The sequence below is a fragment of the Hyaloscypha bicolor genome (assembly GCF_002865645.1).
Source record: "Hyaloscypha bicolor E unplaced genomic scaffold K444scaffold_37, whole genome shotgun sequence".
Classification (NCBI taxonomy): domain Eukaryota; kingdom Fungi; phylum Ascomycota; class Leotiomycetes; order Helotiales; family Hyaloscyphaceae; genus Hyaloscypha; species Hyaloscypha bicolor.
Window position 1 is genome coordinate 154,759 of NW_020194539.1, and position 23,586 is coordinate 178,344.

The following is a 23,586-nucleotide window of genomic DNA, read 5'->3' on the forward strand; positions in this document are numbered from 1 at the left end:
GTGAACTTGAGCTGGAGCAGAGCATTGACGAAGCCGAATTCCTGGTGCAGGACCTCGCCAACCTTGGAGTTCAATACTACATCCTAGGACGTCACCAAGAGGCATTATCCTGCTACGAGCGTGTAAGGAAGCTCATCAACGGTATCCATAGCTCAGATAAGTTAGCTGTTGCCGCCGTCGATGCCGTCAATAATTGCGCTGTCCGGTTGATCGGACGTGACGACATGGGAAGGGCTGGTACAATTCTTGAAGCACTCCTCTCTGAGGCATCGAAGGTCCTCGACGAACAAAAAAGTAAAGAGATTGCTACTGTGATGGGCAACCTTGCGTACGTCTATAGCGCGCGGGGGGAGTACGAGAAAGAAGCAACACTTGAACGTAGGACAGTCGACATCAGGATCGTGCAGCTCGGTGCTGATCACCATCACACCGTGACGGCCATGGGGAATCTCAGAATGACCCTTCTTTCTCAAGGCAAGAAGCGTGAGGCTTTAGACATGGCACGTCAGGAGTTCGAGGCTATACGCAGTTGGCCGAGCGAGGCGCGGATGGCAGGTAAAGATCTCGTGGTACGCTCTTTCGAAAGGTCGGAAGGCTTTTCAGAAGCTATTTATCTACTTGAACCTGAGATAATAGTGCGACAAAACGAGGATATTGATATCGCAATGACTTCGCGTATGTTGCTAGCGAGTATCTGCTATTTGCAGATCAGCGATCTGCCGAGTACGAGGAAAATGATGGCTTGGTTTCTTCCCAGGCTGCAAGACGCGGCAGTTGGCGAGGATGATTGCAACACCTTGGTTGACGATCTAAGTCGACTAGCCACCCTCTGGTTAGAACGAGGCTATACTGTGGAGGGTGAACAGGTCTTAAAAGGATTAGCTGCGCTGAATAGACAAATAGCAAGCGAGGGCGAGGATCTGCGGACACAGTTAGAAGGCACCAAGCTAGCTTAAAAAGACGAAGAATTGGGGCACTCTAGGACCACAAAGCTGAAATTAACATGGTCCACGTCATCCAAAGAGCATCCATACTTAATCTCTTAGCCTTAGTTGAGAATCCGCGCTAGTGGGATAGAGGAGCCTCAGTATCTTAACGTTAGTGCCGATAATCTCGCCTAACGCAACTCGAGCAGAGCATTCGAACCACGCTCGAAGAATGAGGTTTGTAAACTACTATATTGACAATGTCTGTAAAAAGCTGCACTATATTCGGACCAGGGCAAGAAGCTGACACAGAACCTCACAATTTACTTACTTTCAAGTGTATATATAATCTAATTAATCCGAACTCCCAAAGCTTTTCCGAGTCTTCTTTCTGGTAGGAGTCCAGTCTCTGTCTCCTCGCGCTTTCTTTTGAAACTTCCCAGTATAGAAATAAGCTCGAAGAACTGAATGAACACTGTGGCAAAATAAGGTTTCTCTTTCAGTCCTCAAAACTAGCTATCGTGCTAATTCTGGGAGTTCTAAGCCTTATTTAGGGCAAGTATACTTGCCCTCTTTTTATATTAATGCTATATATATTACTTATAATACTACTTATATATATTATTTATATAAATATATAAGTTAATTACATAAATATATAAGTTAATTATTAGAGTTTTGAGTTTTATTTAATTATATTATAATAATAATAATAATAATACTTAAGTTTTATAATTATATTTTATGTTATTTAATATGTTTTTTGCTTATAATTATTTTAAACTTAATTTAAAAGTATTTTTATAATAAGTATTAAAAATATTACAAATATAATTTTATTTTTTTATATAATAATATAATAATAAATACAAAATTTAATAATTTATTTAAAAAAAGGTTTTATAAATAATTATAAATATATAATTTAAAAATTTAGAAATTAGATTTATTTTTAATTATATAATATTTATAAAACATTTAATTTATAATACTTATAAAAAATAATAAAAAATATATATGAAAATCTAATTTATAAAGAACTATAAGTTTAATTATTTATATTATTAATCTTTATTTATATATAAAGTTATAATTATTATAAGTTATTTAGACTAATAAATAAGTAAATAGATTAAAAGATATAATATTAAGATTAGAAGCCTTATTAGCTATTTTACTATATGAGAACACAGTATTCGTCACGTGACTAGCCGCACACGTGATATATAACTATAATAATAATTATATATAAAGTTATAATTATATATAAAGCATATATATAATAATTAAGGCTGAAAGATTTTTATTTCTTGTTTTATAAAATATGAAAGGTCCGCAACGCATTCCTTTTCAAGTTCATATTCGTATTGTTCCACTTGAAACGGGAGGAATGCTCTACTAATCTAGATTGCAAAGATAACTCTCTCCGGCAAAGTTGTCAGAAAACTATTAGTTTGTAGGTTTTGTCACATCTGCCAACGTCAATAACGAGGGTCACAATATTCTAAGCCATGTGGTTGTTTTGATGATTTTCATTCACATCTCGTTATTTATTTCGCAGCACACCTCATACCTTACTTACCTTATTTCATGCTCTCCAAATCGTCCTCTCTCTCAACATTTCCTTACTTCCAGATGTAACTGCCAGCAAGCGGGGTTGCATTAGGACCAGGATCAAGCGTCTTGGTGTGAGGGTGAGGAGTTCCATGCCGACGCGTAGGAGTGGCTGTAGCGCTGTGATGCGAATGCGTGTGAACTACGGCAGCTTCTGTCAGTGGTTGAAGGTGGTCGTCGTCTCTCTCTTCATTTCCACGCCTCCAAATGTAACTTCCAGCCAAGGGAGTTGCATTTGGACCAGGATCAATTGTCTTCGTGTGAGGGTGGGGCGTTCCATGCGGACGCTTGTGCGTGACCGTAGGGCTTCCGTGAATAGGAACCACCGCTGCTACTTCCGTAGGTATTGGAAGATGGGGTTCAGTGCACTGGCAGTTGAGGTCAGTGCAATCGCCATTCTTCCATGTAACTGGAGCTGGCATGACGATGTGGCCAGATGGGGAACAAAGCGTCCACCATGCCTGGCTGCACTCGGCGGCTGATGTGCCGTTGCATTGAAGTTGCGTGGTTCCGGCGGCCAGCTGGCGGGGAAACTTGAGGGCGGCGGCGTTGGTGATGGCAAGGACGGTGCTTGCTGCAGCGAGATAGGCGAACTTCATGTTTGCGGTTGAGACCTATGTGAAGTAGACTCTGGATTGTTGGTTGTGTATGGGGCTACAGTGATGCAGTTGAGTTGTGAAGTGGTGCGTTTGGTATTTGCGGTTGTGCAGTTGAATATGTTGTCCAGAGAGAACCTGCAGGTCTTCTACTTATAGATTTTTCTGGGAATCTATGTTGTTCCAAATTCTCTAAATTTCAAGATGTAGTGGATTGTTCTGGATGTTTATGAGGTAAATTTCTTTGATCTAAGCGAGAGCCTTTGAATCCAAACAATCCTCTTTGTTCACAACTTCACATCTGTTCCAACAAACAGAGACTTGCAATAGCTATGGCAACAATTTGATACACTGTTTACTGGTATTCCGAACAAAGACTTTGATCAGAACCCTTGGTACTTGTTTGTCGTTAGTCGAGCAATAGTCGCAAAATCGAAAAGCAAGAGGGGCACGTGAGATCGCTAAGCGAACAATTCAGGGGCTTCAGACAAATACAAGTCTTCAATACAAATCACCGCTTTTAGCTCATGCAACCATCCACGGTCGAATCTTACCTTAAAATGAGTTGCTGACTCTCGAAAACGTCGATTTCATTACATATGAATCCGAAACAACGGCACTTTCACGTAATTACGCGAAGCACTCAATGTATCAAAGCGCGAGGGCGTTTCAGTCATAATCGCCGATTTCCCTAATTTGCATCATCTCCCGCACTTTCTCCTTTCACGCCAATTGATTTTTCTTCTAGATTCTGATTGGCTACGGCATTTTTTGCTGTCGCATGGCAATTGTGATACTACAGAAAGCCAGGATCGAACTGATGTTATTGCCGAGGCGGCGAGGCGCGTTGATCTTAATCCTGCCAAGATAGTTGTGCTAATAAATATCCGCAGTATGAATATGTGATTCCTTCCCCAAATGGTGCAGAACGATTTGAAGAGACACCCGCTCATACCCAACGGCCTGCATCCATGATGCCCAAAGCAGAACCGCCAGACGACGCCGTAATGCAAGAAGTCCCGGGTCTAGTCCTCTACCTCCGACAATGTAGAACTGTCCCCAGACCCCACCACCTCGGGGGATGAGAATATGTTCCTCGGAGAACGACTATGCAGACGAGGGAGGATAAGCAGGCGTGGATATGGATGCTGTTAATACCGACCTCCAGCATCTAAAATCGCTGCAAAGATCTTGGTGGTTCCGTGGTTCTCGCATTCCCGCCTAATATCGAATATTAATATTTTTCACTCGAGACAGCCAAAAGAGCAAAGATTCGGTCGCTACCATCGAATCGGTGTGCACTTTTCGTAATTTTAAAGACTGATTTTAGGAGCTAGGAACTAAGCTCCTAAGAAGGCAGATGGGCATGCCGACTCCTGAAACAGCTCTCATATGAAAAGATTGCACATTAGTATGAGAATAGGCCCTACCGAGGATCTCAGTATTAGAGTGTTTGATGCATAGCCATGTTTTGAAAAGATCCCCAACCAACTTGTGCCCTTTCCATATTGTTCAACGTTTGCAGTGTATGCCACAGCAAGTAGACAGAGTCCTCAATTCGCAGGACCTGAAGGAATGGACTTTGAAGATGGTCTTGCCAGAAATGATCTATGTATAGTTTGGGGAGCAATTATACAGCAAACAGCAAGGGCCTGCTGGCAACGGCATCCCAAGACATAGCGAGAAGCCGTGAAGCATCGCCAAATCTTGCTTGAGTAACTGTTCCTGAACAATCCAGAGCCGTCGGACCCGCTTGCCGTATGCTACTTGCAGTAGCCACCTCCAACCCTGCACACCATTTTTTTCCTTGCCAAAATCAGCCTCGCCCAAGGTGACCGGATCGGCTCCTAGGGGACCCAAACAGGATCCCCCTCCCTTCCCTAAACTATAGCATTTAACCTCTCAAGGCTGATTTTCTCGCAATATAGCCTGACATAGAACTCAATTTGTACAGTCATTTGAGATTCGTAAACTATTTCTACAATTGCCATCGATTATTATCACCGTTAGCAATACGACGTTTCCGTTCAAAGTGATAGTCGTATCAAAGACCGTAAAGGAGCAAAGTACGAGAATGAATGGAGCGAGACTTCCTTAATGGCCAACGAAGCTAGCAGGTAGTGACTAATATACAACTAACCTGACACCGTACAATGTTTCGGATTGTAGATTGTAAGTCCTCAGGGTGTGTTAAAACAAAACCTTCGTCCGAGAAACAACTTCACCAAATTCTCACGTCTGGCTACAACACTTCGGCGCTATTCTTATAAATATATATGTAAATCATAAACATTGCTCAGCACCCGTCTCAGATCTTAATTCAGGTGTCCGACATAGAATAGAAATTGGAAATTGTATTATCTTAGTACTCCGGTTTCCCTAACCAGGTTAGCGACCCTCTGCTTCGGGCAAGTTGCGTCCACGGGGCCAGCCGCCACTTTCAACGTCTCTCCCGAACCTCGCAATCTTACCTGTAGTATCCAAGGGCCTCGGACCTGCTATCTCTAGAGATCAACCGTACTTGCGAACACGTCTGTGTTTGGATATTCCTTCCAAGCGGACCCTATCCTCTGGTTTATCAAGTTCGATTATTCCGACCCGTTCAATCATATCTTTCTCGAGCTCATCTACCACAACTAGAATCGCATGAGGAGATTCGTTACTCAGGACCTTTCTTTTGGTCGCGGCATGAATCCGGGTCTTCAGGCGATCTCCAAGGACAAACACACTCCAAGGGGAGTTCAGTATCCTTGTATAAAACTCATCCCCCGCGGAAGTATGCTTGGTGAGATGGCAAGGTGCATAAAGTGGCTCTCCAATCGCAGTTTCGAATACTGCTTCCCATTTAGACTCTGTGTCTTCTCCTCTACCAGGAATTCGTCTCGCTAAATGAAGCCTCACTTGGAAGAAATCAGCTTCGATGTAAATATACGGGTCCGGATTCTTTGGGAAGACATCGATATCCATAGCGGTTGTGTCACAAAATGTTTTCAGATCCATTTGCGATGTGAATATCGAATCAATCCATATTTTGACTCCGTATCTATTCTTAATGTAACCATATTCCTCGGAATGCGGTTTCATGGTCCCATACCAACCGGCCCAAGACCAACTCGGGAACCCTGAGCGGCGTTTCCAGGATCCAGATGGATACCAGCAGAGGCCGGTGAGGAACTGTTCTGTGCGAGTTGATTTTCGGGGACTTGGTTCATGAACAGAATTATAAGTGATATCCGGGACCATGGGGATCCCCAGATAATGTCGGAAAGAATCGTAAATACTCTCAAAAGCATGGAATGTTCCCATAATTCCATTCAAGATGTCTTCTGGTTGAGTCAAGTTGCGTCGGGTGTATAATGCAATATGGTCGAATACTGCATTGAACGGATCTTTGGTCTGTCTGACCCGTGAGAATAGGCCGGGTCTGTTCCATTTAGAGAACGTTCGGAGCTCCTTGGTATGGAGAAGTTCTAAAGGCGCACTCATAGTGTCGTGGCAGCGCATCCCGGAACATTCAAAATAGATTTGTTGTTTACAGAAGAATATGCGTCTCCGAGACAGAATCGTTTCTTGGTGCGTCCATCCTCTACTATTCCACACTGAGCCGTAGACTTCTGCAGATGGGTGAGGCGGCACATAAGCGTGCAGCTCATTGCCGATGTAGATCGTAACGGGGGTTGCTCTTTCCCGACTTCCTATGCCAGGAAGGCCGTGGCTAGGATCGGGGCTTGAGATGGCAATGATGGTAGACTGTGCCTTGCTGTAAACTAAATCCATCTGCTGGATCTGTGAGTGTCGTTCTTTGCCATCCTCTTGAGGTATACAGTATCTGTCGATCCATATGTAACGGTATCCTATCCTCTTGGTGGCTGAGAGTGCATCTCGAATCAAGATTGGGCTGTTCACTGAAAACAGGTTCTCGCCGTTCTCAAGTTCCTTTGATGGAACGGTGCCCCATACATAGCTCATTGCTAGATACTTACAGCCCGGCTCTGCTGGAACGATCAAACCCGTGGTACAATCTACCACGCGGAGATTCGGTATCGGTCTTATGTCGATTGGTTCACAGGTCTCCCCATGATTCTTGAGGCAGAAGTCGAGCCATCTCTTAACACTGTCCATATCAGTCTTGGACTTCAGGGCCGTAGCGGCAAATCTCGTTTCCTCGCGGGTCCTTCGGGCAGGGCTCAGCCAGCCGCTGCGTTCTATAGATGTCCTTGAAGGCCAGAGGGCATGAGACATCTTTCTCTCCTTCGTAAATGAATCGTCTCTATCATGGAAAACATGCTCATCGATAATAGCAAATGACACCGACTTCTGAAGTCCACGAATGGTGCGAGAATTCCTCCAATTATGACTATACATCGCAGATGTATGAAAGGAGCACAAATAGAATATGATATCGTCCACGGTCTTGCTGTCGCTCGTATTTGGTGCATAGGCCAAACTTGCCATTGAGGCAAACAATTGGCACAGGAGACAATCTGGATCCACCGTAAATTGAGAGAGGGTCCCAAGTCTCAAGGCAGTCTTCTTCCAAATGCCTGGTCCAGGTTGGATTTTGTTGAAATCAATCGATGAGCACGATTCACATAAGCGTTGGCCTTGAGATGCTGATGGATATCCATTTTTTGTAGGCTTCGAGGTATCTCGATCCCCGATTCTTGAGCTGGCTGTCCATGGCGAAGTTGGGCCATCCCCGTCATTCGCACATATTCTTTGATTCTCTTCATCTGCCTCACTCTTCCCGAAAGGTCCACTTGTTTGAAGTGCTTCGTCAAAACGACTGGGCTGACTTATGGGATTGCTTTCATGGCTTGGTACCGACTCAATCTTTCTCTTTTGGGGGACATGGACGGTTCCCATGACGGAAGAGATGGAATGTAGACAGTCTCATCAAACGCTTCCCGCATGAACAGACTGCCCGATACAGCCTTGATACTAAGAGTTCAGCCTACTAGACACTCTTATAGGTTCTAATCATTAGTGTTGCTAATGTTAGAGCAAGTAAAGTCGACAAGTAAGAGAGGCGGTGATGGCGATGTAAGGATTCAGGATGGATGAGGTTGGATGAGGTCCTACAGCACAAGTGTAATTTTAAATCACGCTTTTGTACGTAATCAATGCACGTGAGATCACGTAAGCTCACTTGAGCCCAATTAAATACCGCAGAGGTGCGCTAACTTTACGCGAGCGCAGCAACCCTTCCGTAGCGGATGCCCTCTCTTGTGCTCAAGCATCACATTCGCTACCCATACCCCTGTAGGTGAGAAAGCTAGTGAGTAGCAGGACATCACCCCACGTCATCTCCCTTTAGAAATTCAAGCGTATCGGGAGTTGAAATGTCTCCACGGCCTATTTCCGATAATGAAGTCTTGCAGTAAGACCCGTGGTTATTTTGAACGGTGAAGTCCCAAGGCGCACTCAACTTGATTCGCCATGTGTGGCATCAATTACCCCACAGCTCACCCAAAGTACCAATACTCGTTGGCATACTTCAAAGGAAAGGCACCGTACGCCATCGTTTGGGCTCTTGCATGCGACGATTTGCAGTTGTATCGCCTGTCTGTTGACTCTGTTCATTCTCTTCAGCGTTCGTAAACTTGCCAGACCGCAGCTTTACGGGCGACATCAGAGCACCTGCTTGGTGCTTTCAAGGTGAGCTTCACCAAAAGAACCGAGGCAGCATGAGCAATTTGCGATCGAGACTTGCAGACAGTTAGACGAGGTGAGATCAAGTTGATGAAATGCGGTAATATGAACAGGAAGAGAAGGTAAACGCCGGAGAGCCTGCTGAGGACGTCGAAACGGCTCCTGCGGCGATTATCCAGGCTTTTCTCCATCCAAAAATAGGAAGTCAGCTCCGACCTCACATCCACTCCTGCCCCATCAACTCAATGCACAACACGATATCAAATCCTCTTATCTCTCCCATCCACATCTCTCTGTATTCGCGCACAAAATATGAAACAATCTCACTCTCTCCCACCTGTTCCAAAAGGCAGCCTCACGCACTTTTCCACCAGTCGGCAGAACCGCTCTTCGTTGTTGAGCAAGCCCTGCACCCCAGGCCTCAGCACACGACACCCGTGAAGCTTAGAACACGCATCCAATAATACCACGTCCCCTTGCACAGTTGGAGGGCGATGCTGATGGAGGATTTGTGCTAATTGATGGGAGTGGAAGAGGCGGAGCGATAAGGTGGTGGGGTACTTGAATGGGGAAGCTCCTCTTGTGATCTGTCTGCCAGCTTTCGTTCGTGTCCTTCGTCTGGAGTTTGCGATTCAATTCATTTCATCTGTATTTGTGCAATCATTTTTCTTTTTATCGATCGTGAAAAAATGGCCGGTCAGTGAGCGTCGCTGGGAATATTGAGAGAATTTTCGATGGTGGGGGTTGAGATTGCGCAACACCTGTACATCGCTATTGAAAAGTAATCGATTTATTAATGGAAAATCGATATATTGGAGGTTGACAGACTGCAGAATGACTAGATATAGCAGAGTGAGTTCTAGAAACAGAGGAAAAGTGTCCAAAGTAAGGGATTTATTCCCATTACCCTTCGGCAATACCGGTAATGCCGAGCCCGCTTTCTCCGATACATTATTAATCAGCTAATAAATCAAAGGTAATCAAAATGACAATATACTAGTGAGCTTGGTAAGCTCGGCGAATGACGCATGACAAATGAGAGTGGAGAACCCTAAATTAGTGGTTGAACCTGGTGCTGGAAGGACTGGTAAGCTAGCTATGGTAGCGTACCAATTTCAACAATCGCATCCCGCCCCATTTATCCTTTGAGTCGACCTTAACCTGGCAGGTCGCGAGCAGTGGCTTGATGACAGCCTCGTGCCCGTTATAAGCAGCCCACGAGAGTAGCCTCTGCCTGTATTGATTATCCTTCAAGTTAGCCTTAACTTCGCCGGTCGCTAGCAATAGCTTGACAACGGCCTCGTGCCCGTTTTCAATAGCACAAAAGAGCAGCGTCTCGCCCCACTTATTCTTTGAGTCAGCCTTAGCTTGGCCGGTCTCGAGTAGCAACTTTACAATAGCTTCGTGTCCGTTACAGGCAGCCTCCGAGAGCGGGGTCCCGCCCCAGCTATCCTTCGAGTCGGCCTCGACCTGGCCAGTCGCAAGCAGTAGCTTGACAATAGCCTCGTGCCCGTTCTCGGCAGCCCGCGAGAGCGGGGTCCCGCCCCAGCTATCCTTCGAGTCGGCCTCGACCTGGCCAGTCGCAAGCAGTAGCTTGATAGCTTCGTGTCCGTTACAGGCAGCCTCCGAGAGCGGGGTCCCGCCCCAGCTATCCTTCGAGTCGGCCTCGACCTGGCCAGTCGCGAGCAGTAGCTTGATAATAGCCTCGTGCCCGTTACAAGCAGCCCTCGAGAGCGGCGTCTGTCCGTGCCGATCCTTTGAGCTAGCCTCGACATGGCCAGTTGCGAGTAATAGCTTGACAATAGCCTCGTGCCCGTTACAAGCAGCCCGCGAGAGCGGCGTCTTGCCCCGGCTATCATTCAAGTCCGGATCAATACCGTCTTCTACAAGTAGTAGCTTTACTAATACATCGTACCCGTTCTCTGCAGCCCATAATAATGGTGTTAGACCTCGTTGATTTTGTAATGTAGACTGTTTTCCTTTAAAAATCGTTTCGTAGCCCTTAATCGCTTCTTGAATCCTCCATTTTGCCTTTTCATACTCATCCAAATCTTCCAATATTAGTGCAACGTTCCATGTTCTTGTCACTTGGTCGAAAGACAACCAATTTTTTGATTCTTCTTGATCTTGCGACTCTTCTAGGAGCTGCTCCCAGTCCCAGACGAGCAGGAAGTGACGCGGGAAGCGTGTTATCGATTTAGAAAGCGCTCGCTGTCTGGAACTTCCGCTCTCGTTTAGAGGAGTAACTGCAATTATAATAATTGCAAAGAAATCCTTGTGTAGCCTAATAATCGTAGGCTTTGAAGCTCCTTGTAGAAGGCAAACGGTGTCCCGCTCTTGGATAGATTTTGCCGATGCTCCAAGAGTCCATTGTATCTCGTTGTCAAAGCACCAAGCTCGGTTTTTGGATGTGAATGTGATTTTCAAATTCTGTCCGTTATCGCTTTCTATCGAGGACACCTGGCCAAGAATGCAGCCCTTACTCTTAATCATTGGCCTCTGGCTAGAAGTCTCCACGAATATATCTTTACTAAGAATGTACTTGACAAGTTTTTCAAATAATTTTTCCCAGGAAATCGTGTAATCGGGCTGTAAAGCAGCTTTACCAGGATCGTTGAGGCTCATACCAAGCAAAGCATAGACCTTATCGCGAGGATCCGAAGCATGACGAGTATGGAACATGTCTATTAACTCGGCCAAAGGTCGTATTTCTAGAGAGAATCTCTCTGGCGAATTTGCCGTATACTTAGATCGGAGGCCAGCGTACTCTATTAAATAGGTAACTGAAGGGAGAGTCTGCAATTCTGGAGAAGCCATATAGGAGAGCTGTAGGGACTTTACTCCTGAGCAGAATGCGTATCCATCAATCTCTGTAGAGCCACACATTATTACGACATGTCGAGCTGCGGCAACCTCTTGAAGCACCTAAAACAATTATATTAACGTCGTCTAGTAATTATCGCAAGGCATTTATTCCCTTACCCAGATGCGTCGGAACCACGGCCGTTGGAGTAAATTGAGAATTGCTTGCTTATTTATTTCCTTCTTCGAGTGCCCCAGAAGTTCTTTATTAGCAGCAAGCCGTATATCTTCGAGGGCTCCTTTTATCTCTATTGCTTCCTCTCCGAGCCAAACAATAACACGATGTGCGTTGCTATAGATCTTTGCCATAAGCTGGACCTGATAACCCTGCTCTTGTGGGTTTTTTTGGTTAATGCAAATAGCATCAATCCATATGATTCGTTCGAAAGAGTGATCTCGAAGACGTAATAACGCAGCATGGAGGTTGACTGTGACAGGAAACTGATTATTGTCTACCAAGATAGGTAAAGTCTCGCGCGCATCGCCCCAGGCGTAGGATAAAGCCTCGTATAAATGAGTTCGTGGGCCTAACTTCTGTAGAGAATATTTGCGAAGCTCGCACTGTACGGGCGCAGCCTCGTCTTCATTGGGCAATAGTCGGAGCAGGCGGATATTGTCGCCGTCTGGGGGAAGGATGCAATATGGGTGGGAAGACATAGTACAAGATGTCGCTGACGCGCCAAATGCCGAACCAGTGTCCGTTGGAATGTTCTGATGAATGACCAAGAAGGAGGTGAGAGCGACCGACGGTCCCAAAGGCATGGTGATGGCGGGAACGTCCTTGCCACGTGTCTATGCCGGACAATGATTAAGGCTAAGCCACAACTGCAGCCTGATCACGAGTGACCCGAGCAACCAAAAGGTGTTACGGTTTCGGTTTCGACGCAGCCTACCGGGGCCGAAGCCGAAGACATCGACTCGCGACTCCCTCTCTTTCTTTTCAGTCAACAAGCCGAGCATGGAGAACACACTCAACTGACCTCTTCTTCGCCGCAGAGGCTTAAATATTAAATTTAGCTTCACCTCTTCTCCTTCACGAGGTACCCAGATCGTCCGAGGACTCGAGTGAAGTTCTCGATGTGGTCCACCATTTTGCGATCACGGTCTACGGCTTCCCCGCTCCGGGCAGACATCCATCCATCAAACCTCGCATCAATGTGTCGATGAAGTGGCATGAGGAGCAAGTGCTCAAACCTCCAGGCAACAGCAACGCGTATTGATAATATTGTGAATTCTTTGATTCCCTGCCAAAGAGCTTCTCAAGCGAAAAGCTAGAAGCTCTGGCGTTGCCATCGTCATCGCAAGCTCGGATTAACGTTCTGCCACAGCATCACCATCATCCTGTAGTTGTACTTCGTGTTTGTTTATATTCCCCACCTTCTCTCCTGTCACAACGCCATTGAACTCCTTGCCAACCTCGAACGAACCAATATTCAGTAATCTTCCGTCAACTAAACGCAAAATGTACATCCTATCCACGCAAGAAATCCTCACAGCCGGCCTCGTCGCCACTGGCTGCATGAGCCCCATGACTTCAATGAAGCGTGTATCTCCTTCCTTCCTCTCAATTCCGCCAATCTCATCAATGTATCCTAATAGACGGTTGGATATAGCATCCGAAGTCACCTCCGGTTTGATTATGGACTTCGCAGTCGAGAACGGGTTTCGGGGAAATGACTACGGGACAACGGGATAACAGGACAAAATTGGAGACTAAATTTCAACGGTGCAAATACAAGAACATTTTCCATCTCCCGTTTCTCTTTCCCTTTCCCTCATCCTCAAACCACACTCCCTACCTTCTTCCCCCAATTCCCTATCGTCGCAAACTCCTCTGCAACTCTCAAAATCTCCCTCGCCATCTCCTCCACCTCACTCTTCCTCAACTGCGCATCGTCCCAAGTAGGATTAACCATCGTCGTCGTCTGATCCACCATCACGAAATTCCACAACAACCCACAATCCGCCCTACTTTCAATCTGCACCTTCCTCAACCCCTTCAACTCCCAGCTTGGAGGAACAGGCAACCAATTGAAAATCTGCCTCTTAAGCGCATCCGTCAGAAACGCTCCTTCTCCCTCCTTTTCCCTCTCCATCGCCGCAATCAAGTGATGCTGCGGCGCATACGCATGTTTATTCAAATTCAGCTGCTCCGCCTGCAGCCTGCTCAACATCGAGAGTACGGTTTCTTCAGAGTTGACAGGGATACGGTTTATTGTTCTTTGCACGGCAGGACCATCGACGTCCATAGCTGGCGGCATTCTCTCCACCTGCCATGGAAGCAAGAACGGCCACGTCCTACCCGCCTGCATTTGTCCGAACAATGCGTATTCCTGCTTCGTGTACTTCGTTGTCACAACAGCTAAGGCGGCTTTCACAATTTGAGACCCTTCGACTCCGTGCTGGATCTTAAGGGCTTGGATATCGGGGAGCTTGCCTTGGATGAAGAGACCTTTTGCTCCGGTGGGGTTGGCGTCGAGAGACTTTCTCGGTTGGCCTGGTTTCCCGGTTTTGGAGTCGATCCAGCCGATACTGGAGCCCTTGAACCATTCTGGTGCTCGTTGGATGGGGAACAGCGTTGCGGGATTTAAGGAGATGCCCCGGAGGCGCTGGGCTTGCCAGGCTACATGTGTGTGAGCGATGACGGAATCTTGACCGTTGTAGTAGTTGTCTGCCCATGCTTTATAGGGGACGTGTGGTTTCAGCACAGCTGCGGGGGAAACGAGAAGAGTGTTCAAGTCTTCGATGAATAAGGGGAGGGAGACGCCGTCGAAGACAGAGTGTTGCGCCATGTAGACGAGCCCGGCACAATTCTCGTCTTTGATGTGCGTGATTACGAAGCGGAAGAGAGGGCCAGGGAAGGCGGCGTAGTCGAGCTTGGGGTCGTTGTAGACGAGGGTGTTGAGATCTTCGGCGGTCTCGACGGGGTCGACGAACGTAATGCAGTGCGAGAACCACTTTGCCGAGGGTCGAATCGTCAAGTGCATGGAAGTCGTATTGTCAAAGTAGAGGCCCATTGTTCGGAGCATGCTGTGGTGAGTGACTGCTGCCTCAATTGCTTCCTTCAACCCTGACATGTTAGAACCAGGACAAGCCCATGCGTGACGATGATTGTTGGTTTGCGGACGCTTGTATTCCATGAACATTTCTTGGATGATGTTCATAGGGATCGTGTCTTCGACATCTTTCCAGCTGAGACCGATGGGTGAGAGAGTTTTGTTGGCCAATTCCTCGGTTCGCTTTGCTCTGGCCGGATCACCGCGGGCATGGGCCATGTCGTCGACAGTGGGAGGACCGTCCCGCTTCGGCTTGAGTTCAGAGATGCTTCCTGCTGAGGATCCACGGCCCGACAAGAGCTTTGCTTGTGCGGCAAGTGTCCCGTGCTCCATGAGCTCGGATAAGGTGATCTGGTGTCCAGCTTCACGATGCAGCACTGCGGAGAATCGAGCCAGAATCAATGAGTCTGCCCAATCATGAACCGAACTCTCAGCGGTCAGTGTGTTAGGACGAAGACCCAAAAGCTTCGTCCACAACCTCAACAGCATATCCAGCATACTTTCACCAGCAGCAATCGTGCTTTGGCTTTCTCGTTGCTTCATGAAAATTTCTCTCAGCTTGTTCTTCTGAACTTTGCCAGTCGTGGTTCTCGGGTAGTCGTCAACACCCAAACTTTCCACATCAATAATCTCTTCCGGCACCCAAGCAGCACCCAACTCTTTCACAAGCAGCTCCCTAACTTTAAACGGATCAACCTCTTGCCCCTCCCTCTTTTTTACAATAGCAATCGGAATCTCCCCCGCGATCTCATCTTGCAAAGCAACAATCTCAGCCATCAAATCGAAGCGGCTCAACAATAGCGATTCAATCGCACTAGGAGAAATATTCTCCCCGCCACGAATAATCATATCCTTGTACCGGCCCACGATCTTGATCTCGCCATTCTCATCCATAACAGCCTGATCACCAGTCCTAATCCAACGTCCTTCATGATCATCATAAAACGCATCTGTGCTCCTCTTAGTAGCACCAAGCCAGTACTCCTTGATAATCTGAGGCCCTCCAGCGTGAAGTTCTCCTGCTACTCCCCGGGGAATTACCTCACCATTGCTATCAGGAACACAAACTCTGACCTTTGCCTCCGGAATCGCAACCCCAGCCGTGACTCTCTCAGGGATGGTGCTAGTCAGCTGCCCATACGGATGCATCACACACGACCCCATCTCCGTCATCCCGTACCCCTCACTCGCTCTCTCCGCTCCGAGCCCCTTCATCGCAATCCTCAGTGTCTCTGGCAAGATCGTCGCCGCACCAAGAATAACGTTCTTCACACATGTTGTATCCACACCCTTCAAGCTCTCGTGAGCAATCATCGCATGGGCTATCGCCGGGACACCGGGGATGTCTGAACAGCGCTCTAGTTTGATAGCTTCAATACTCGATTGAGCAGAGAAAGCAGCAGCGGGATGAACGACCTTGAGACCAGCAGCATGGCACGTCAGGCTGGAGTTCGCGCCCATGATATGGAATGGTATTGAATGGTTGAGACTATTTCTCGTGTCGTCCTTCTCTAACTCGATCATAAGGCTTATAGCCCTGATTTGTGAAACATAACCTCGGTTGGTGATAGGGCACCCTTTTGGCAGGTTCGTTGTACCGGAAGTCATGAGCACGACAACAACGTCTCCGTCTTTCCTCTTGATGTTCATCTTCTCCACAAGATCAGAAGGCAAAGGCTTCGCCCGGTCCATGAAGGAGCTCAAGTCTTCCCAGCTCGGGGGCGTGGTCATCTCCTTTTCAAGAGGAGAGAACAGCTTCACGCGCACATTGGCGATGCTTTCCAGCTTCTTTGCAACAGCCGGGTCTTGCACCAAAACAACAGATGGATACAGCATCTCCATCAAATGCCTCGCTTCCGCAGCATTACTCGCCGTCTTGGGATTCAACGGAGCAAAAGCACATCCCAACTCCAAACTTGCTCTGAAGAAAACATGCCATTCAGCACCATTGGTAACAAAAGCCACAATCCTGTTTCCAGGTTTGATTCCCGAAGCGGCGAGAGAACGGGCTAGAGTGTGTGAGGCGGTGGCCAGTTGCGAGAATGTCCAGCGGAGGTATTGTTGTTTTGGGGGTAGAGCGGAGGGCGGTGTTTGTGGGTGGGATGGGGAAGTGGTGTGGGTGGAGAGGAAGGTCGACGGTTGGTGCATGCAGACGAGCGCTGTGCGGTGTGGGTATTTGAGGGCCGGGGAATTGAGGAGGTCGTAGAGGGAGGGGGAGGGACCTGGGAGGGGTTCTCTGATAGTTTCGGATAGGAGGACTTTGGAGGGAGTCATTTCGCCCATTTTACTTGAATTGTGAATATTAATTTTGATTTCACTTTTGGAATGAGAGACAAAAGAGGTATCAAGAAGACTAGGGAAAGGAGGGACTTATCTCGAGGGAAAATGAGAGTTATCTAGTTATCTACTGCACTGCACGTAGGGTCAGATCAGCGGTTAATCGGAAATGTTGCTCTTGAAGCTAAAAAGCTTGGAGCTGAGTGAGACTTTAACTCAAAACTAATTGCCTCAGTGGCGACCACGAACCCTCAACTATCCTATGAACGCCGATGGCAGCGTCAAACTCAAAGAAATGCTCAACAGCCGGTAGCACGGCTGGCAAATCAGAGATCTTGTTGTGGGGATCCGGTGCCATGGCACAATGTCCGAATTAGGCCGGGCTGCGAGTGCTGACTGTACTTTGTCCCGATTTGAGTTGGCTGGTCAGCCGCCAATGATGATGGTGGAGCCTCTGAGAAGCTCACCTTATATGAGACTCAGCACTTATTGAAATGCTATCGCAATTAGGGATGGCAAAAATTTAATCAATTAAATTATTATTAATGGTCAAGCCATTATTAAATGCGTAATTTTATGCGTAATTTATGACTTTTAATGAAAATATCAATCACGTGGCATAACATTAAGAATGAAGTTATATTTTTATTCCTCCCCACCCATAGTAATATCTGATGCTAGTATCTCGTCGATAAAGGCACTAAGATCTGACCAGTTCTCCTTACTTAAAGGAGGAATAGTGGTATTGATAGTAATGATATTAGTAGTGTTTTTACTAATGCAAAGAAAGTGTGTATCGCATGCACTGGATTCTAGCCCTCTGATTGGCCGGATTCAAAATCTACTCAAGACCCACTTAATTTAATGTTTAATGGTCAAAAGAGGATTAAGTTAAATTATTTCTTAATGGGATAGCAATTAAATTTAATTGTCCATCCCTAATCGCAATTAGTTATTGAGACAAATAATAAAAGTGATCAGATGACGGGGAGTAGGGGGCTGGAAGTTGGGAGACGGAAGAGTCGGGTTAGTAGCTAAATTTAAAGATTACGGGTGGCTGGATTGTGAGAGTGAGATTATTTAAAAAGATAAATCAGTGTTGGTGAGGTTGTCGCTGGTATAAATGGGGAATATGGTGATATCATATGTCATATGACAGTGGATGGAGGGAACTAGGAGGCATTTGACGCATTACATTATATGAGAGACGGTAAGACCTTAGGTTCAAGGTGAGAGAATCTAATTCTGATAACCCTTCATGTGGGAGAACACAGCATGCCGATCAAGATGTTTGATTTATGACTGCGAGATGCGCGAGTAAATACCAAGGCTGAGAAATACCCCTCTTCATTGCTCAATCCCGAGAGTAACCGACAAGTCTGTCTAGTTGATTGCCCCAAGGTCTTCTCAGCAAAACCATGTAATCTTACAAAAACTAGTATCCGCAACGCAAGAAACGGCATCCGCAGCACAAGACTCAAGGCTCACCTCCACTGGAACCCACTTATGTTCAATCTCGATGTCCAATCCCCAAGCCTTGAACTGATCCGAACTCGTGAATCCGCGAAAGCGCAGGTGCTGATTAAGAGCCCGATGCACGTCCTCTTCTGTCTGCGTCTCCCGAATCGGAAGGATAGTGAACTCCTTGACGTTCACCAACTTCAAGATCATGTCCAAGTAATGGGGATTATCACTAAATACATGAAAATTTCGTGCTCTTTTTTTCTTCTCGCATTTCTTTAAACGGGATATTGAGCGAATTAGCCCGGTCCTAAGCAATAGTCGTCGCGGACCCTGTATCCTAGAGAGTAATCCTGCCAACCTCGAAATTGACATAAACAGTGTTTCTCCGCACATACTCCATATACTCCTTATCAATGCAGATTAGTGGGCGCTCCAGACACTTGGTTTACTATTTGCCACCTTCTTTGCGGGACTCGCGACTGGCATGCGTGATTCCCGCATATAGGAGTTGACTGGGGACGAGGGGAGAGAGTTGGGGTCCGCTCCAGGGGAGAGGGATGTATTTTAGGGACCAGATGTGGATGTAACGGCGTTTCACTGCTGCATGTCCCCATGCCATACGTTGTAGTTCGAGGGATAAGTCGGAGAACTTTGTGAATGAGGTGGCCGGCTGTGGACGTAATGGTGCAGCAAAGACGACTTGAAGTTGTGGTCCTGTGGAAGTTGTTTGAGGAGTTTTTGAAGTTGCGAAATAGTGTTGAGGAAATACGATCTAAGAGGGTGGAAGCTGCTTGAGGATGTTTGGGAGTCGTGACATGGTACTAGAAGGTTGATGTTGACGACCTGAGGTGGTTGTGGGAGTTGTTGAGGTAGGATTCGATTTGTTTTGTGATGTTTAGGGGAAATAGTCGAAAACTTTGGTGCCGTATGTTTGATTCGGGGTTGTAGTTGGATTGTGGTGACGAAATTGGTCGCCATTATATAAGGCGGGTTCAGAGTAAATATTTATTCATTAAGCGACCCGCAACAAAATATACTCGAACCATGGAAATCAGTTTTATATTCTCGAAAGCTTTGGAGAGTTTCCATTGACATATATCCTAAGAGATTCACAGATCTGTACCGGATAATAGCGCAGACCGGGTTGTATAGTAACTATTTTTAATAAAGCTAGAAGGACTGTTAGCCCACACACTGAAGAGACTACAAGTAGTACAGTAGCCTGAGACTTGCGTTGACCTTAACTAAAGAGATAATACTATGCGTTTATTTATTTAGCTTATATAACTATATCACTGCTCAATTATACATTCGATGATATAGTATTAAATAGCAAATTTCATAGCACTCATTTCACCTTGCCTTGGACTTTTATTCACAAATTGTAGAGGACCTTTAGCGGCTGCGCAGCTTTCCAACATCGTTCAATTTTTTTTGGCTTAGGCTTAGGGGCAAAACGTTTCCAAACAAACCGCTCCCCCCCCCCCGGCGGGGGGTTGCCACCAATAGAGAGCTCACCCCTCTACCTACACCTCCACACAATGGCTGCCGGGGGTGCTTTCCTTAGGCTGCAGCACCGGTGGTGCCGCATGATCTCGATCTAAATCTATTGGCTTGCCGCATGGTCCGGACTCTAAAGTCACCTATAACGTTTTTCTCGAACTCACTATTTACTCGATAACTTTCTTTCTAGACCTAAAGGATTTATAAAAACCTTCCCAATAGACTTTTAAGGCTTTATTTTATCTTTCTTAATACTTCACGCATTATTTTAGGTAATAATAGCGCCTTTTACTTTTAATTACTCGAATTTATTATATTTTGGCTTCCAGAATACGGATTTTATATATTTATAAGACCCCTAATTAATTAAAAGTACTTAAATATAAAGTTATTTATTATCTTATTATTTTTTTATTTCTATTTGTTTTTAAAGCTAGCTATTAACTAATATATTAATATTTAATTTAATAAAATCCGTTATAAATATAAATATTATAAAGACTAATTCTTAAATACCTAAATTAGCTATAACTTCTTTTTTAAAAAGCTAGCTTATATTAATTTCAGGAAGTTCTTCTCTTTTACTCGAATTTAGCTAATAATAGCTTTAAATATAATAGATATATAAAGAAGAAAAAACTAATATTTCTTTATTTTAATTAAATTAATTACTTTATTTAATTAGCTAAAACTTGTAATTAAGATTAAAGGAATTACTTTTATATTACTACTATTAGCTATACTTATATAAACTAGATAAGCTATTAGTATAGCTAATTTCTTTACTTAAGACTTTTTATAAAGCAAGTAAAAGAAAATAAACTAATTATTAAACTAAAATTTATATAATAATTAAAATCCCTATTATAATATATGTAATAACTTTCTAATAAAGTTATTTACTTTTGCTCTAAGCTCCATTAATAATAAACATTATGAGATCCATGCTTATTGTTTTCTCGCAGAAGTAATCATATTGAAGTTAAGAGTCGATGTTGCCCCTCACAGTCGCAATAAGCGAACTTTTAGTAAAGGGCTTAAGGGGCTTCAGGGGCAGCTCGGTTACCGAAGCGAGCTTCACATCCAGTCACCAGTGAATGCTCATCATAAAACGAAAGGAACATGAAAATCGAAAATGTTCCATTAAGTTCTTTATTAGGTCCAAAGATTGAATAGTTTTATCTGTTGTTAGATAACCGAGTTCGCTGTATCTTCCCAGCTCGTCCCTTCGTCTACCGGTGTGTTGTGTAGTTTGCGCTTGGATGCGGGTTGGTGATCCCGAGGTTATTCGCAACTGCACCGCCAGGTGGGACATATCCTCCAGCTAGAGTAACCGCGGCCTGAACGTTCAAGAAAAAGTCGCAATGGCTCTTGAGCGGCTCCGGATTCGTGATCAAAGTGAACTCAGTACCGCCCACATTCAAAACATTGCTCAGCTGCTCCTGCTGCTGTCCGGTCGTATGAGGCCAGTTGATGGTTGCCGGGTTGTTAGCAGTATTACGGTGAGTGTTAGGGTTCCTTGTAGTGCTCAAAGAGACGAGATAGCTCTGGTAGTCTTTGTAGATGGCATCCAGCGTTGATGTTGCTGCGCCTGAGCCATTGTAGAAGGTGGGTGTCAAGTCATCGCTGTGAAAACCAGGAGGAATGCCGTACTGTATTGTCCAAGTCTTACCCTGGAAGACATTGTTCAGGTACCGCAAGTTGCAGAGAAAGTTGGTATCGTCGAGATACTGAATTGTGCGATCGTTTTGAGTGGGGTAAGGGCTGCCTGGCGTGTTGGGCGATGGATAAAAGTTGACGACGGCTGTTCTCAAAGTAGGTGCGTATGGAGGAATGATGAAGTTGACGAGATTAGCGAAAGCAGGATCCGTCTGGATTTCTCCATCAACAAAAACGAAGCCTTCATTGGAAACATGGGACAGTATAAGGCTTGTTATCCCAGCAAAGTAGTTCCCAGAGGCAAGTTCAAGTGCTGGCATTTGTCGAACCCAAGCACCATCAGCAGCAGGTCCAGGTTTGAAAGCAGAAGGACCAACATTCGAAGTAACTTTCTGATTGGCGGCGACCAGAGTGGCGAGGGGTGCAGAACGGAGACATGCAATAGTCTGGCCAGCGCAGCCGGAAGCGTTGAGAAATTCTTGGTAGAAGCTCTCGACCTCCCCTCGACGATCGACGAGTATTTCGGAAGCAATGGATTGCATAACAACTTTACGGAACAGAGGGTCTTGCTTGCCGCCAAAAGCCGTGATATGGTGCAAGATCGATCCAGCTCCAGCAGATTCTCCCCATGCAGTGACCTGAGCAGGGTCCCCACCAACCAGGGAAATGTAGTTTTGTACCTAAACAATCTCAGTGACTCTCAGACTAGAATCAGAATGCTGGAAGTCATACCCATTGATAGGCTGCTCTCTGATCGTAGAAGCTAGAAGAAAAGTCAACTTATATTAACGAGAGTTCAATTAAAGAGCGAACCCAGCATTAGGCAAACCTTGCTTCTCCATCGTTGTGCCAGCAAGGAAACCAAAAGAGCCAACCTGGGGTAACTATCAGTCTTCTAAATCACGTTCTGGAATATATCTTCAGGCATACGCGATAATTGTATGTCATAAAGATCATCTTCCCTCCAGAAATTGCAATTGGTCCATTGCCGGTAAATGGGCCGTCTTTCGACCCAAAGATGTATGCTCTGTGGGTAATTAGCGAAGCGCCGTGAGCGTTCAGCAGGCTGGCGATTACCCCCCGTATGTCCAAACGGTGACAGGCAATTTTAGGCTCGGGTTATTCAACGCATGCCGTGGAACATATAGACTAGAATTGGAATCAGTCTCTTGGATTCAGAAATCCGAGAGCTTTTCTTCCTACTCGAGAAACAAACAATCCTCTGCACCTCCTGTGAAATCTGATGAGTTCACGGTTAGCACCAGTATGTTTGATATACTTAGGGCTCAACTGACCTCTGTGCATTGAGTTAGAATTTCATTCAGTGCGCTTTAGTAGAGGCAAACTTACCCAGGCGCTCCAGGTGGAGTTCCTTGTGGGCATGCATTGCCGTAGCTCCCATCCTGGATGGTACGATTGAGAGCTGGGGGCGCCGGTTTGGCCCATCGCAGATTTCCAGTAGGAGGAGCAGCAAATCTGATGTTCTTGAACGTGTAAATCTAGTGGTGTATTAGTCTCATCATCTCTCGTGATTCAAAATCCGAGGTCGGCTTGGGAGATGGGAATCCTCTCGCCCAGGAGACATACATCATTGACACTGTCGTAGCTTGCTGCCCGCCATCTCCCGTATGGAAGAGTCAAGATTGGAAGAGACTTTGGAGTTGAACCGAACTCAACACCAAGAGTTTGTGAATTTGGGGATGCAACCGCAGAGAGGGCGTGGATGACAATTAAACCGATGGAAGCTAAGTGCAACATATTGCCGCTGTCTAACAGACTCTCAGAGAAGACGTATTTGCTGATTCCTTTTTGTCTGGCCGTGCAAGGGATCTGCAAGGCAGAAGTGGAGTGTCCACAGATGACCCCCGTATGTTCTCCGGGAAACGTAATTAAAATTCCGTCCCGTACTCTCCGCCTGGAGAGCCGGTGACTCAAATCATGATTACATTGTTCTCCACCCAGAAATCCACGTGGTGA

General features: G+C 45.8%; 7 protein-coding genes across 7 annotated transcripts; all 7 read right to left on the reverse strand.

The window, feature by feature from the left end:
- Window positions 1-2,551: 2,551 nt before the first annotated feature.
- Window positions 2,552-3,139, reverse strand: K444DRAFT_626021 (uncharacterized protein; the record flags this gene model as incomplete). The annotated part of the gene is made up of 1 exon (XM_024882595.1): window positions 2,552-3,139. One exon carries the CDS (start codon window positions 3,137-3,139, stop codon window positions 2,552-2,554), a length of 588 nt encoding a protein of 195 aa, XP_024741234.1.
- A 3,240-nt stretch (window positions 3,140-6,379) lies between these two features.
- On the reverse strand, window positions 6,380-7,258 carry K444DRAFT_482530 (HET-domain-containing protein; the record flags this gene model as incomplete). Its single annotated transcript, XM_024873029.1, has 1 exon — window positions 6,380-7,258. A coding segment is annotated over one exon (879 nt), but the record flags the coding sequence as incomplete, so codon positions are not given.
- Window positions 7,259-9,880: 2,622 nt separating this feature from the next.
- On the reverse strand, window positions 9,881-10,312 carry K444DRAFT_521201 (ankyrin; the record flags this gene model as incomplete). Its single annotated transcript, XM_024874105.1, has 1 exon — window positions 9,881-10,312. A coding segment is annotated over one exon (432 nt), but the record flags the coding sequence as incomplete, so codon positions are not given.
- Window positions 10,313-10,405: 93 nt separating this feature from the next.
- Window positions 10,406-10,681, reverse strand: K444DRAFT_482434 (ankyrin; the record flags this gene model as incomplete). Its single annotated transcript, XM_024873027.1, has 1 exon — window positions 10,406-10,681. A coding segment is annotated over one exon (276 nt), but the record flags the coding sequence as incomplete, so codon positions are not given.
- Window positions 10,682-10,723: 42 nt separating this feature from the next.
- On the reverse strand, window positions 10,724-12,307 carry K444DRAFT_483382 (HET-domain-containing protein; the record flags this gene model as incomplete). The annotated part of the gene is made up of 2 exons (XM_024873044.1): window positions 10,724-11,713; window positions 11,771-12,307. Coding segments are annotated over 2 exons (1,527 nt in total), but the record flags the coding sequence as incomplete, so codon positions are not given.
- Window positions 12,308-13,350: 1,043 nt separating this feature from the next.
- K444DRAFT_650831 (acetyl-CoA synthetase-like protein) lies at window positions 13,351-16,854 on the reverse strand (the record flags this gene model as incomplete). The annotated part of the gene is made up of 2 exons (XM_024885665.1): window positions 13,351-15,814; window positions 15,848-16,854. 2 exons carry the CDS (start codon window positions 16,852-16,854, stop codon window positions 13,432-13,434), a joined length of 3,390 nt encoding a protein of 1,129 aa, XP_024741239.1. The 3' UTR covers window positions 13,351-13,431.
- A 4,328-nt stretch (window positions 16,855-21,182) lies between these two features.
- K444DRAFT_713918 (alpha/beta-hydrolase) lies at window positions 21,183-23,367 on the reverse strand (the record flags this gene model as incomplete). The annotated part of the gene is made up of 9 exons (XM_024888309.1): window positions 21,183-22,289; window positions 22,342-22,372; window positions 22,423-22,484; window positions 22,540-22,636; window positions 22,687-22,758; window positions 22,813-22,849; window positions 22,905-22,906; window positions 22,960-23,108; window positions 23,197-23,367. 9 exons carry the CDS (start codon window positions 23,365-23,367, stop codon window positions 21,183-21,185), a joined length of 1,728 nt encoding a protein of 575 aa, XP_024741240.1.
- Window positions 23,368-23,586: the final 219 nt, after the last annotated feature.